This window comes from Mesoplodon bidens, assembly GCF_964165515.1.
Source record: "Mesoplodon bidens genome assembly, chromosome: 15".
NCBI classification, from domain to species: Eukaryota; Metazoa; Chordata; class Mammalia; order Artiodactyla; family Ziphiidae; genus Mesoplodon; species Mesoplodon bidens.
Window position 1 is genome coordinate 6,724,044 of NC_138171.1, and position 14,010 is coordinate 6,738,053.

The 14,010-nt window shown below is 51.6% G+C and overlaps 1 protein-coding gene across 1 annotated transcript; it reads right to left on the reverse strand.

Annotated features, from left to right (window-relative positions):
- Nucleotides 1–193: 193 nt before the first annotated feature.
- FAM210B (family with sequence similarity 210 member B) lies at nt 194–11,494 on the reverse strand. Its single transcript, XM_081255751.1, has 3 exons — nt 11,268–11,494; nt 2,774–2,949; nt 194–2,559 (listed from the first exon to the last, which is right to left on the reverse strand). The coding sequence occupies exons 1-3, from the start codon at nt 11,451–11,453 to the stop codon at nt 2,343–2,345; spliced, it is 579 nt and encodes a 192-aa protein (XP_081111877.1). The 5' UTR covers nt 11,454–11,494; the 3' UTR covers nt 194–2,342.
- Nucleotides 11,495–14,010: the final 2,516 nt, after the last annotated feature.

Below are 14,010 nucleotides of genomic sequence, written 5' to 3' on the forward strand. Positions count from 1 at the left end.
CACCCCGGTTGTAGTCAACACAACATGACTAACCCCACCAGTGATACTAGCTAAGCTGTCATTTCCCCAGACAATCCCACACAAGCACAGAAAAGAGCTCACTGTAGCAGCACAGCATTAATAAACTAGTCACACGCACTGCTGCTTCATAATCAGCAGCAGTGATGGCTTTTTAAGAATAAAAAGTCCTTCATAAACTTTACAAAGATGTTTATTTGTTTCACGGAATTTAAGCTGCTCATTTTGTCAGATAAAAAATTAGAGGTGAACAATGGCTTAGTGTTTAAAATAGATGATCAGTTTTATTCCCCTAGTTCCATAAAAACAACGTAAATACAAGTGATCTGTACATCTTGCTGGTGAATTCACATAATGCTGTAACTCCCTGATCCTTTGATTGCCTCTCCTCTCTAGTTACTCTGTTCTGTTCTGACAACTGGCCACTGGAGTGGAGTGGAGTGGAGTTGGGGCTTAAAAGAGAACGCTATGGCTATTTGGTATAATTTGTTTTATTGCTTGCCCCTTCAGTCCACTCCCATTCAAGCCCTTAAACCTGTAGGAATCCCTATCGGCTTTTTTGCATAGGCATTCCTCACGATCTATGGTTGGGAGGCCGGTGAGGAAGGCGGTTAGGAGCCCAGAGCCAACTGTTCACACACAGACAGCAACACAAAAGTGCTGGTCCTGCCCTCATGAGGAATTACCTAGCACTGGTGCCGTCTTTCTCTGCTGTGAATGTGTCCTGGGGATTAGACCCCAGAAAGGCAGTCTAATTCCAACTTTGAATTGCTAAAACCCTTTGGCAGTGGGCTAACTGCTTTAAAAGGGGGTGGGGTGGGGGTGGAATAACAGATCCACTTTAAAGATCTTGCAAGTGGAGAATCTGGCTCACAAAGATTCTCATAAAAGTTAACAGAAATAACTGATTGACATGGGTTACTACGGGCTAACGAAACTGTCAATAGTCAGATCTCAGTAAAACCAGGACGATCAGCTTATAGTTCCTTGAGTTTTCTGATTGTCACAAATGTAGTTAATCAAACCAAAAAACTAAAATAAAAAAATAAATCTGGGAGCCAGAAAGATAAATGCAACCCCTGAACCATGGTGTCAGGGCAGGCTGGTTACACCGGGGTTCCTGGGGTGTGCAGCCAGTGTCCTGTCAGTGATGCTGAAGCCCACGGGAATATATTCCTTCTCCGTTGCTTGCTCCTGACTGTCTCAAGGAGAAAGTGTCAACTGGGATCTGTGTGCTTGCATTTCTATCTTAACCAACGTCCCAAACAGAGAATGAGGGGCCTAAAGTCACACGCCCTTTATCTGGTAAACTAGCTCGGTCCCTGCCCGGCTTGTATTATTTTGCGGTTGTCTCCCATTGACAGCAACTGCTAGTAATTTTACTTTTTTAGAGAGTGATACAAAATCTTTTTTTGCATACATAGTTTTAACTCAATTAAAAAATATAAGTAGCAACACAATGTAAACACTGTGACACTAGTTCTGGAATGTCTGAAGTCTGAGACAGTTAGGCCAAGATTGTCTCAGCTTTGCGTATGTGCGCAGTATCCAGATTCCTCTGAGGACACAGGCATCCGGGGCCAACTGATGCCATTACGATTGGATGAAGTTTCCGTATTTTACCGAAACAGAGACAAATGATTCTGACCTACTTTAATAAAGTTTGGGAAAAATCAGCCGAGGCAGGTCCCATCATGTCCAGGTTTGAAGGTGTCTTGGGATCAGTAAAACGTACCGGAAGTACTTGTTTTTCTTTCCCCCCAAACAAGTGTAATGAATGTCAAAGTGTTGATGCTAATTAAGATCCTGATCCCATATTGTGAAGTCTTAAATTCTGCTTCATTAATTGTAGCACTGGCAGCTGTTCTGCACAATACTGCATATTAAAACGAAGGCAGCCTGACAGCAAATATTGGAGGAAGGGGAATTTTAAACACCAGCTTAATGAATCGCTGCCCTTTAAGAACTTGAGCAAAGATGAACCCCTGAGGCTTCTGCACGCAGAGCCTCACCAGTGATCTTCCAGAAGGAACATTTCCTGGCTGACGGTTTTGTTTCAGATGATAACTCAAAGGTGATGCTTTGCTGACACTTTAGATGATGCAGACAAGCCCTCTGATGAATAGCATTACCAAAACTTATAAAGCAAAACAATTACCGTGATTTGAAACCCTGAATTTTTGCTGGCGAAAGTAAATGCTATTCATGAGAAGACAGCAACTAGCCCGTGCCTCACCCCCACCACAAGCCCTACGTCATAAAACCAGTCCAAACCGTATCATTTCAACGAAATTAGGTTTTCAGGCCCACAACTGAAGAGTTCATCAAGGCTTTGCAGCTGGAGGTTTAAAAATTCCCACTTTCCGAAAATATCTGACAATCAGGGGCACGGAAACGACGGTAATGCTGATCCTCACGGGTGCAAACAGCTTGTGGATGGCATAGGCCACCACGAAAGTACTTGTGCCTGCTGCCATTTTCGACTGTACCAGTGACTCTTTAAACCCGAGTTTAAGCAGGATGGCTGACATGTCCACACCACTGGAGGGGAGAGAGGCAAACAGACAAACACAAAAGATGTTTACTACGGCAAGGGATACGGTTAACCGATCAATTTGGCTATGACATTTACAGTATTTTAAAGAATGTGATGAGAGTAGCTAGATGAATATAAAGTCTTAGGAAAAAAGTTCTTATTCCCAAAGACACTTGGATGACAGCGAAAAATAAATATCTATTGCTGTCAAAATCTTACCTTGAAACAACCATGTAAAACATGCCCAAAGAGATTAATGAGATTCCAATGTGCAGCGACACGCCAACGGCACCATATTCTTGAAAGATCTTTTTCAGCTGCTGCGACTTGCTTTGCTTTTTCTCCTCTGTACCGCTGACGTTGCCGCCTGGTGTCACAGTGATTTTGCTGGTGTCCTGCACACAAGCCAAAGAAGGGAAGACGCTTTAGGGCAGGAGCAAGGATGTTAGTGGTTGGTCATCAACAGCTTCCGACTCGGGCAGCGTTCTGCTCTTTCCTGTCCAGTGAGGGATGAGTTACTTTCTTTCTTTGTCAGCTGAGGCTAATGCCCGCTAAGCCACTGAGTGCAGTGAAGGGCTGGGTACCAGGTACGATGGGCAGAACGGTGGCCCCAAAGGTGTCTAGGTCCCCAGAACCTGTGAATATGTTACCTTACGTGGCAGAAGGATTTTTTGCAGGTGGGGTTAAGTTAAGGATCTTGAGATGGGCGAATCATCCTGGATTTTCTGAGTGGGACCAGAGGGACCTTAATCATGAGGGTCCTGTGAGTGGACAGAGAGGGGCAGGAGGGTCAGAGGAGCAGATGTGAGGCCAGAAGCAGTCAGATTTGCAGAGGTTTGTGCTGCTGGCTCTGAAGACGGAGGAAAAGGCCATGAGCCAAGGAATGCAGGCGCCTCTAGAAGCTGGAAAAGGCAGGAAATGGATTCTCCTGTAGAGCCACTGGAAGGAACCAGCCCTGCCCACACACGGACTTTAGCCCTGTGAGACCCCCTTTGGGCTTCTGACCTCCAGGGCTGTAAAAGAATTAATGTGTGTCGTTTCATGCTACCAGGTTTGTGGTGACGTGACAACCATGCCAGACTCTACAAGACAGTGGGTACGAGACAAAACGGAGCAGAAACCATGACGTATTTACTTCTGGAGTCAAGATTTACCCCTGAGATCTGAACGGAGAAAGGGAGGGCTAGTTCCCAGGTCATAAATGCAGTGGCCGGGTTAGTACAGAAAGCATTCATTGCGTGGGGTGTTTGTTAACAATTACTGAGCACCCACAAGGCCTGGAATGTTTGGGAGAAAAAAAAAACCCACCACCTTGGATTAAAACGACAAAACTCCTCAATATGGAGAGTGCCTTTTTCATCAAAGGATTTCTTCAGCTCTAACGGCAGACCTCAGAGCTCTTCTCACAGGCAGCATCTGGGTCAGTCAGCTCCGGCTACTGACTTTGCAGCGGGACGGCTGCTTTCTTGTATTTTTAGAACATGCTGCAGTAGAGCCATGCTTCACAGGCTGCGGTGGGGGGTGGGGGGGTGGGGACACATGACATGCAGCGTGGCATCCCCAGGGATGAAAGTGAAATGACACAGGTGCACAGGGAAGCAGCCTCCAACCGCAACGAGGCACAGGTCCTCCCGGCCCTGCCCTGCTTCAGAGCCCCTGCCAGGCGGGCAGGCGGGAGCTGTGACCAAGTACATCTGGGGCTTCTCAAGAGCTCCCAGGGGATCCGGATGCTGCTGATCCATCTGTCTGTGCCCAGGTGCCCAGCCTCTGGTTTCATAGATGTGGGGTGAGGCCTGGGCACTGCAATTAGGTATCAGTTCCCCTGGTGCTTCTAAGTGATCAGCCAGTGTTGCCAGGTAAACGCCTGCTCAGCACTCCTGCCTCCCCTCGCCCTGCTCCTGCCCGCCCTCAGCAGGCCCTCCACGTGGCCTTCCCTTCCGAGGTACCTGCCTTGCGACAGACTGGAGTGACGCCACTTCCTAAGCTGGAAACACAAACGTCACCTCCTCCAAGAGGCCCTCCTTGACCCCCTCAGCTGCCTGCCCTCAGGGGCGGCCATGGCATCACATCTCTACTTCCCTCTCTGAGATTCACATCTCCAGGGGTTGTCCTGCTTAGAACGTAACAAATCTAACAAGTACGTGTAGGTAAGCGTGCCGTTCTTCGCTTGTTTGCTGTTGGCCAGAGGCCCGGAATGTGTGTCTCCAGGGAGCAGGGACCTGGTCGTCTTGCCCGGCTCCGAGCACTGCGAGGGTGAAGGGACCATCTCGGCCCGGTGTATTAGGGGTCGAGCGGGATTGCATGCACAGGTACTAGGATGTGATCAAGAGTTTTTACTTTTTTATTTTTTTGGCCACGCCACACAGCTGTGCCTTGGGATCTTAGTTCCCCGTTCAGGGATTAAACCCGCGCCCTCGGCACTGAAAGTGCGGAGTCCTAACCACTGGACGGCCAGGGAACTCCCTGATAAGGAGTTTGAAGTGCAGCAGGTCCCCTTCCTCCTCAGATACTCCCATTGCCCACCCAAGCCTCGTCCCCCCATCGCACGCCAGGCCCGCACTGCGTCCTCCATCCCTCGTGCTCATCCGTGCTGTCCCCTAAGCCAGCAGCCCTGGTGGCCCACCCCTGCCCTTCCGTCCTTGGGACGTGACGGTGTCGGCCCATCAGAATCCACTGCCCCGCCCTCCACCGGGCCCACTGCAGTCGGCCTCCTGGGCTGTTTTCTTTCTTTGACGGCACTCGGACCAGACCTCCCGAGCTACTCTTGCCTGGGCTGTGGGCAGGAACATGAGAGACCAGGGGCCACCCAGGGGCCCGGGGCCTGACCTTGCAGGTCTCCCATGAGGGGCTGACCCTACAGAGCAGCAGACAGGGCTACTGACCGGAGGGGCGCTGAGTGGTGCCAGCCTAGGTGGGTTTAGGGAACGCTGCTTCAGGACCACCTGGCCCAGGCCCTTCATCTCTCCCCTGGGTTACTGTGATGGCCTCCCTCCCAGCTGGTCCCCCAATCCCACCCTAGACCACTCAACACAGTGGCCAGAGGGAGCCTGTAAAAACCGAGGTGGGATTACAGCACCACCCCCGTCAGAGGCCTCCTGGAAGCACCAGCCCCTCAGCCCTCCGGGCCCCACCCCCCATTCTCCTTCCTGCTACCCATTGGGGCCACGTGGCCTTCTTGCTGCTTTAAGCAGGACAGGCCAGGACCGCTCCAGGCCTTGGCATCTGCTGCTCCCTCTGCCTGAATGCTTTTCCCCAGACGTCCTCATAGCCCCGCCTCCAGGTCTTTATTCCGACATCACCTCAGGGAGGCCCTCCTGGAGCACCCTCTTTAAAACCGAGACCCTCACACAGCCGCTCCTGTGCAGTTCCCTCCATTGGGCCGTCCCCACCTAACGCCCCACCTGCGTTTCTTCCTCCTCCCCAGGGAGGCCCATCCACTTTGGTAACAGCTTTGCTGGTATATAGATTACAGGCCATAAAGTCCATCTTAAGGCTTAAAACATACAGTCAAATGGTTTATGTGTTTGCAGTTGTGCAACCATCGCAAGGATCTAATTTTGGAACATTTTTGTCACCCAATTAGCAGTCACTCCCCATCCTCTCTCCCACATCCTGATGGGGGAAAGCAAACATGAAACTCCTTTCTGTCTATGGATTTGCCCTTTCTGGACGTTTCATGTAAACGGGGCCGTACAGCATGGGGCCTTTTGTGACTGGCTTCTGCTACAGACTGAATGTTGGTGGAAACCCTCCCCCGCCCCAAATTCATATGTTGAAACCGAATCCCCACCAGGATGGTATCTGGAGGTGGCAGGTGCCTAGGTCATGAAGGTGGAGCCCTCACGAATGGGATCAGGGCCCTTATAAAGGAGACCCCAGAGTGCTCCCTCGAACCTTCTACCGTGTGAGGACACGGCAAGAAGACAGAAGACAGCTGTCTGTGAACTCGGAAGCAGGCCCTCACCAGACACAATCTGCCCGTGTCTTGACCTTGGACTTCTTAACTCCAGGACTGTGAGGAATGAATGTCTGCCGTTTAAGCCGCCCAGTCTATGGTGTTATAGCAGCCCGAACAGACTACGGCAGCTTTTTCCACTTATCATCATGTTTACAAGGTTCATCCACATTGTAGCAGGTATCAAACTTCATTCCTTTTTATGAAGCAGGATTTGATTCAACTGAAATACAAAGTACAGATTCTAAAATTTACTCTTCAGGGCAAGCTGGGAGCCACAGTACATTTTGCCCTACAAAGAATGTCTGCAGTGTCTGGAGCCCTGTTGTGTCTGGTAACCCCTGGGGCAGCCTCTCAGCTTGGTTTCATGCTGGACAGGAGGGCTTGGCTCCGGACCAGCCGCCAGAATGGAAGATAAACCGTGGCTGCTGCACGTACGTAGAAGATAAGAAGGCACAAAAGCAGACTCTCCTACTGTCCCCAAAAGAACTAAGTAAGGCTCAGTGAAGGGCCACATTCCACGCATGGTGAGGAGGGGGTGGAATTCAGTCTTGGATTAAAACTTGCCCAGAATTGGGAATTCCCTGGTGGTCTAGTAGTTAGGACCCTGCGCTTTCACCGCCGAGGGCGCGAGTTCAATCCCTGGTCAGGGAACTAAGATCTCACAAGCCGCACAGCGTGGCCAAAAAAAAAAAAAAAAAAAAAAAAAACCTTTCCCAGAATCATCCTTGATTTTTAATCATACACAGCAGCTACTCATTTGCCCCTACTCCCAAAAAAGTTGGTACAAAACTCAGATTTATTAGTTGAAAGAGTCTTTTCATTACCTCCCAACTGAAAGAGCATCTCTTTTGTTCCCAAACTGCAGTTGGGACTGAAAAAAAAAAACCAACCAGCCAAAACCCCAAAACACCTGGAAGCTTTAAATTAAAGCTTAAATTAAAATTAAATCTGTTTCATTAAAGGCTGCTCAGTCCCTGGGAATTAAGTGTTAAGGTCCTAAGGCGGGGGACAAACTGTATTTCCTCTCTGCCTTTAGCTTTGACTTCTGCGGGCTTTTTTCAGACTTATGAAAACAAACACTTTAAAAAAGGGGAGTGGCTACTAAAATCCAGTATCCATTTATGGGGTCCCAGAGACTGGCTCTGATAGGCAGGAAAGCATAACATTTTTTGAAAGGTTTTAGGAAAACCACCAGCGTCCTCAGGAGAGGCCCCTTCTACTGAGCCAGGTACCGGGCTTAGCACTTTAAAGGCGCCATCCCGTAAAAACCCTCACAACCCCACGACGTGGGCACCTCTGTCGCTCCCACTTTGACAGATGGGAGACCAAGGTTTGGGGCAAAGCTATGAGCTGGCTGGCAGCGCCCAGACTGAGTTCTGCGCTGCAGGCTCTCCCCTTCACGTCCCCCAAGAGCTGAACATTCCTCAAGGAAGAGCCTGTTCCAGAACGTCAAGGCTCTGGAGGGGAGAAGGGAAACTGTCACCAGTACCCTTCGGTGGGGCCGGCACCGCGCCCTCCCTGTTCTCTGACGCCCAGCAGCCAGAATGGCCGCTGCGAGCTCAGGCTCCTGATAAACAGCTCCCCACCCGCCTTTTGGCTGCGGATGAAGTGCCCGGATGGGAGAGCTGCCAGGCCCTGATAGGAGAAGCAGTGCACAATCCCCGGTTCCAAGAGCCAAACAACGTCCTGAGGCTGATGACGGGTGAAAGCCCCTTTCACTTCCCACCCTGGACATCTGGCCCAACCGGACTTCATTATGTCCCCTCTGTCTACTTGCCAGGACCGGGCGGAACTGTCTCTCTTTCTTGAGAGCCCTTTTCTGTACGACCTCTATTTTGGCAAAAGGCCTTTTGGCCAGGAAAGAAAAATAAAAAGGCAGCCAGGGCTTCCCTGGTGGCGCAGTGGTTGAAAATCTGCCTGCCAATGCAGGGGACACGGGTTCGAGCCCTGGTCTGGGAGGATCCCACATGCCGCGGAGCGGCTGGGCCTGTGAGCCACAACTAATGAGCCTGCGCTCCACAACACGAGAGGCTGCGATAGTGAGAGGCTCGCGCACCGTGATGAACACTGGCCCCCGCTCGCCGCAACTAGAGAAAGCCCTCACACAGAAACGAAGACCCAACACAGCCAAAACTAAATAAATAAGTTAAAAAAAAAAAAAGTTGTTCCTTAAAAAAAAAAAGAAAAGGCAGCCAGACTTCCAGCTACAGAATAACCAGTATCTACTGCAAGACAATGGGAGGGACAAAATATTCAGACACAACAGACAATTTCCTGTTAGCCGGTGCTGTGGTTAGTTTTTAACTTTCTAGAGTTAGAATCTTATATGGACAATTTTCTTCCTTTTATCCCGGAAATCTCTTTAATCATGTGGGTCATGCATTTTTCTTCCTATCCCTGCAGGAGAATAAAGAGACTGAAATAAAGGAATTTATGAGGCGATGACCTGCAAGGAATGGAAACTTTTCAGACATTCATTTCTTCGTGAAACATCACCTTAAGAACCTGTGATGATGTATCCTTAGTCGCTGCCCCGGATGCAGACAACATCGTACCTCCCCCTGTGTCTGTTCTTAGATAAGTGCTTTCCTATGCCTGCAGATGGCTTGCTCTCTGAGCCCCAGTGTCCTCCTCACCTCCCAGTTCTCGCTCACACGCTGCCTTTTCAGGGAGCCCTTCCCTGATGACCTTATTTATGAAACTGGCAGCATCCCTCCCTGCAGCCCTGCCCATGTGCACCCTCCCTCCCCCCTGGGCATTTCTCAGTAGCGCCTGACATCAACAAGCCTGGCATTTTCCTTTTCTGTTCACTGTCCCTCCCCTCTCACTGGGCGTCAGGCTCCCTGAGGGTGGGTTATGTCTGTTTTGTTCATTGCTCTATCCTCCCCCCTTAGAGCAGCGCCTAGCACAGTGCAGACACTCACAAATAAGTGAGGAGCACAGCACAGCTATTGAGGGCAGAGCCTTGGAATGAGACTGGTTTGGATCCCAGTTCTGACAGGTAACCTCTGTGTGATTCTCAGAAAGTTACTCAACCTCTCTGGGCTTAAGCGGGGGGGATGACAGTGTTGCTTGCGTCACAGGGTTGTTGTGAGGATTACATGAGTTAATATTTTCAAAGTACTCAGAACAGCGCCTCGTACAAAGTAAACACAATATAGTGTTTATTATTAATATTAGTTATTGCATGAATGAAAACAGGTGTCACTCTAAACAATCTGAACTTGTGAGCAAGATTTTTGGCTCATTCCTCAAACCTTCCTGACCCTTCTAATACAGGATTCTTACTTTAATAAATATGGGGTGGGGGAGCAGTACACACACACACACACACACACACACACACACACACACACACACACACACACACACACACACACACACACACACACACACACACACACACACACACACACACACACACACACACACACACACACACACACACACACACACACACACACACACACACACACACACACACACACACACACACACACACACACACACACCTGCCAGTGCCAGGCTCACAAGACAGACAGACCAGCAAGTCAGGAGGACATATGATGAGCGCATAGAAGATGCACAGCCATGGGGCTGAGGAGGGGGCCAGTGGAGGCACCCAAGGTATCACTGGTGGTCAGGGAAGGCTTCCGGGAGGAAGGGACAGCTGGGCTGATCGACAGAGAATCACCAGGAGACAGCTGGGTGTGCGCGGAGGGTGCCAGACGCATGAGGACCCCCTAACTGGGCTCAGGAGGCAGAGACAAGATCTACCGCCTGTCCGATGGGGGAGGAGGAGACGGGGAAGGAAGTTTCTCCACCTGTGGCAGAGGCATGGTAAGGTCATGGGTCAAATGCCTATGCAATATTCAGGAAGCACTGGCTCCCGGGGGCACCATGTTGAGGCCCACATCAGCTCATGGAACTGTTCCCCAAACTGTTGTTGGGAAGGTGCTATTTTAAATGCCTGCAAGGTCAGCAAACAGGCTCAGAGGCCTTCAGCACTTGGGGTAGGGCTGCACCGCTGGTGAGTGGATGCAGGCAGGCAAAGGGACCAAAGGTGCAAAGCTCCAGGCACTGCTTGTCCCAACTTGTTAGCTCTGGATCTCCAGACTTCACTGCTTACCACCTTTTTTCTCTAAGGAGACCCACTTCAAAACTTTCAAAAAGGGATAGTCTGCATTACCATTCTGAATAGAAACCAGTGTTCAGTTAGCATACACAAAAGCAACCGAAGTGAAATATTGATGCAATGAAGTAACACTGGGTTTCTTGTGCGCGTCCTTCCTGCAGTCTGACAGGGAGGCCTGCCCACTAGTTTAGATAAAAAGGGAGTGGCAGCAAGTGTTGGGGGGTGTTAGAGACCGCAGCACCCACCAAGCCTTTCTCCTCGGCCCAGGGAGGAGGCCCTGGCTCAACTTCAAAGGAACAACTCTACCGCCCAGTGAGAACGTCGATACCAAGCCCAGGCCCCATCTCCAATCCTCTCGGCCACCACCACAGTACAGCCTGACGCTTTGGGATCCTGGGATCCCCTGGAGGCTGTGACCTTAGGCAGTCGCCACACCTCTCTGAGCCTCAGCTTCCCCGGCTGTCAACTGGGAACTTGCTTCCTTGACTTGTAGAGATCTGAGGCCTGCGGACCCTGGAGGTGCTCGGTCTCGGGCAGCTGCGCGAGTCAGGCTCTCCTTCGGCGGAGATGGGCCGACGATCGGGGCGCCCGGGGTTCGGGGTGGGGGCGGGGAGGCTTACCTGGCGGCCTTGGCAGTTCCCGCGGGCCGCGCGCAGCCCCGGGGCGTCCAGCCCGGGCCCGAGCAGCGGCAGAAACACGGGCGGCGGGGCGCGGGGGGCGGCAGCGCCCAGGAGCCAGGTGGCGCGAGACCCGACCCGGGCGCCCACCCTGCCCGTGGGGCACAGCAGCGCCAGCAGCCCGGCCATGGTGCACAGCCCTGCGCCGCCGCCCGCACAGCGGACAGCAGAGGGAGCAGCGCAGTGGGCGGGGCCCGCGGGAGCCCGAGCCCGGAGGGGCGGGGTGGGGCCGGGGCCGCGCGCCGTCCTTGGCCCCGCCCACCTACCCCCGCCCCTCCGCCGCCTGAGCGGCGAGGGCGGGGCTGGAACCCTGCGGGGGCGGGGCTGGAGCCCCGAGCGGCCGGGGCGGGGCCGGAGCTGAAGGACCGCGAGAAATGGGAGGACCTGCAGACGTGCACCCCTTCCTACAGCCTGCGAATTCCAGTCGGCGGATCCTGACTCATCATGTTGGTTACGAGCGAGTCAGAGGCCAGACCATCCCTGATTCAGGAGAGAGGGGGTCAGATTCCTCCGACTTGACGGGAAGTGACAAGGTCACGTGTGGAAGGGCTTGTGGAATGGGAAATGTTGTCGTGACCATGTTTGGGAAATGCAATGTACCACGGTAGTCAACTATTAACTGTAATAAAGATAATAATTTTTGGTCTCCATTCTGCAGAAGAAGAAACTGAGGCTCACAGAAATGAAACCTTCCCTGAGGCCTCTTATCCTCATCCTTTTGTCATGCCTGAACCCCCGGTAGCATTTTTTGGTTCAAACTAGAGGATCCAGAATATTTCTAGATCTTTGCTATTTTAAGCGGACAAAAATTTTCTTTTTAACCACAGGGAACGGTTGCTTGGAAAACCATTGGAAAAGCTGGAGGAGTGGACATTAGGCTGCCCCCCCAGGAACGGCTCTCTGTACAGAGCAACACGGGCCAGCGAGAGGGGGGACACAAGCCACAAGCCGTTAGGTGGGTGTCAGGGGTCGGCCAGTGGAATGAATGAATTCTAGAGCACACTGCCAGAGCCGTGACCCCAGGATCAGGAAACTGCCACTGCAGCTGCTTTCCAGCTTCTACAGAACAGATCACTGGACACCAGAAAGCAGGGTCAGGTGGCTGCCTCGGCCACAACTAACGGTCCACACCCATGGGCTGGCGACTGCACACCTAAATTCTGCTGCAGAAAACCTCACGTCTCCGCACACTTGTTTACCAGCAGCAAACAGCCCAAACCGCAGGAGGATGCCTCCGCCTCCTTTCTGCCTTCGAAATATTCTGCGAGTGCATTCAATTGGCAGAAATGAGTTCGTATCCAGAAACCTAGGTGCAAAGGGAAATTATAGCTATTCTGCCAGCCGTTCAGCCGTTCTACACTGGAAAGAGATGGGAATCGATGTGCCCAAGTTCAATACCTCAGGACCCTCCCGCCACCTTGAGAAGCCCCTTCTGTCTCACTGGCTACAGCTGAGTCACAGGACACTCTTAGCTGCAAGGGAGTCTGGAATTTGAGGATCCGGCAAAAGAAATAGGCCTGGCTTAGGTCAGAGCAGGCACATCGTCTTCCTGAACACAATCGGGGTTCTGTTGGCGGGGAGGTAGAGGGGGTGGCTGCCGGGGGACGGGGGTGGTAACTCCAGGCAGTGCGACAGGGCTGTGTGCCGGTGCACGGCGGTGAGTGTCACACAGGAAGTGCACGTGTACTGGGGGAAGGGGCACACATCCGTGTGTGTGTGTGTGTGTGTGTGTGTGAGAGAGAGAGAGAGAGAGGGGACTGAAACCTAAAGGGGGCCGGGGTGCTGGAGGAAGAAAAAGGAGTTTTCCCTTCTGGTGGAGGAGGAACTACTTCTTCCCAGTTACCAAGGGAACCATGGTTAATCTGCTCAGGGGTCCAGGGCCTCGGGGTTACTCACTGTGGCTCATTTCTATAAGAATGTGGGAAGGTAGATTCTGGAGCATAAGCAGATAAACTGTGATAAAATAGAAAGTGAACAGTGTTTGGGACACATTGCCACGTTTTCTCCCATTACATATTCTCTGGTTGTATACCTGAGTCTTCCCGAGGACGAGAACAGTTTTCTTCCCGTTCTCTTTCTCTGTCAGATTCTGCAGTGCCTGCTCTAAACAGTTTCTGCCCACCTGGAGTCCTCCTTCCTGCCCTGATGCCTTCTCTCCTGGCACATACCCTGGCCTCCTACTTCTCAGGGGAAGCCTGAGTCTTAACTGATGGCTCCAGCCCACGTCCCTGTTTCCCTCCACCATTCCCCACCTCCTGCTTCTGTCCCTCTTCCCAAAGCAAATCCAACTACCCGTGACCATACGTCACTTCTTGCCTCCTCTCCGTTCATGTCCAATCAGCATTCATTATTCTGAACACCTGCTATGAGCCAGCAGCGGGCAATGCAGTAAAAGTAAGGCTTTCTGGTTTCATGATTTGTTGGTTAGCATCACAGCTTTGGTGTGGTGCAGGCCCTGTTTAGAATCTTTGTTAAGTGACTCCAACGATCTAAGTCTCTTGTTTCCTCACTTGCAAGAAGTGAGAGTGATAATACCCGTCTCAAAGGGTTACTGTGAAAGTTAAAGGAGATAATATATTTCAGTGCCTGTAGAACCAGGCGTGTAATATACTTCAGTGCCTGTAGAACCGGGCGTGGCACAGTGAGGACTCAAGACATGGCAGTGTGGCTGGCGTTTCTGTCTTTT

Bases quoted from the DNA above. Each gene is read 5' to 3' on its own strand.
- FAM210B (XM_081255751.1), bottom strand. From the start codon at position 11,453: ATGGCCGGGCTGCTGGCGCTGCTGTGCCCCACGGGCAGGGTGGGCGCC. The intron at 2,950-11,267 runs GTAAGCCTCCCC...GCTTGTGTGCAG, and splicing joins GGAACTGCCAAGGCCGCCAG to GACACCAGCAAAATCACTGT. The intron at 2,560-2,773 runs GTAAGATTTTGA...TCTCCCCTCCAG, and splicing joins TTTTACATGGTTGTTTCAAG to TGGTGTGGACATGTCAGCCA.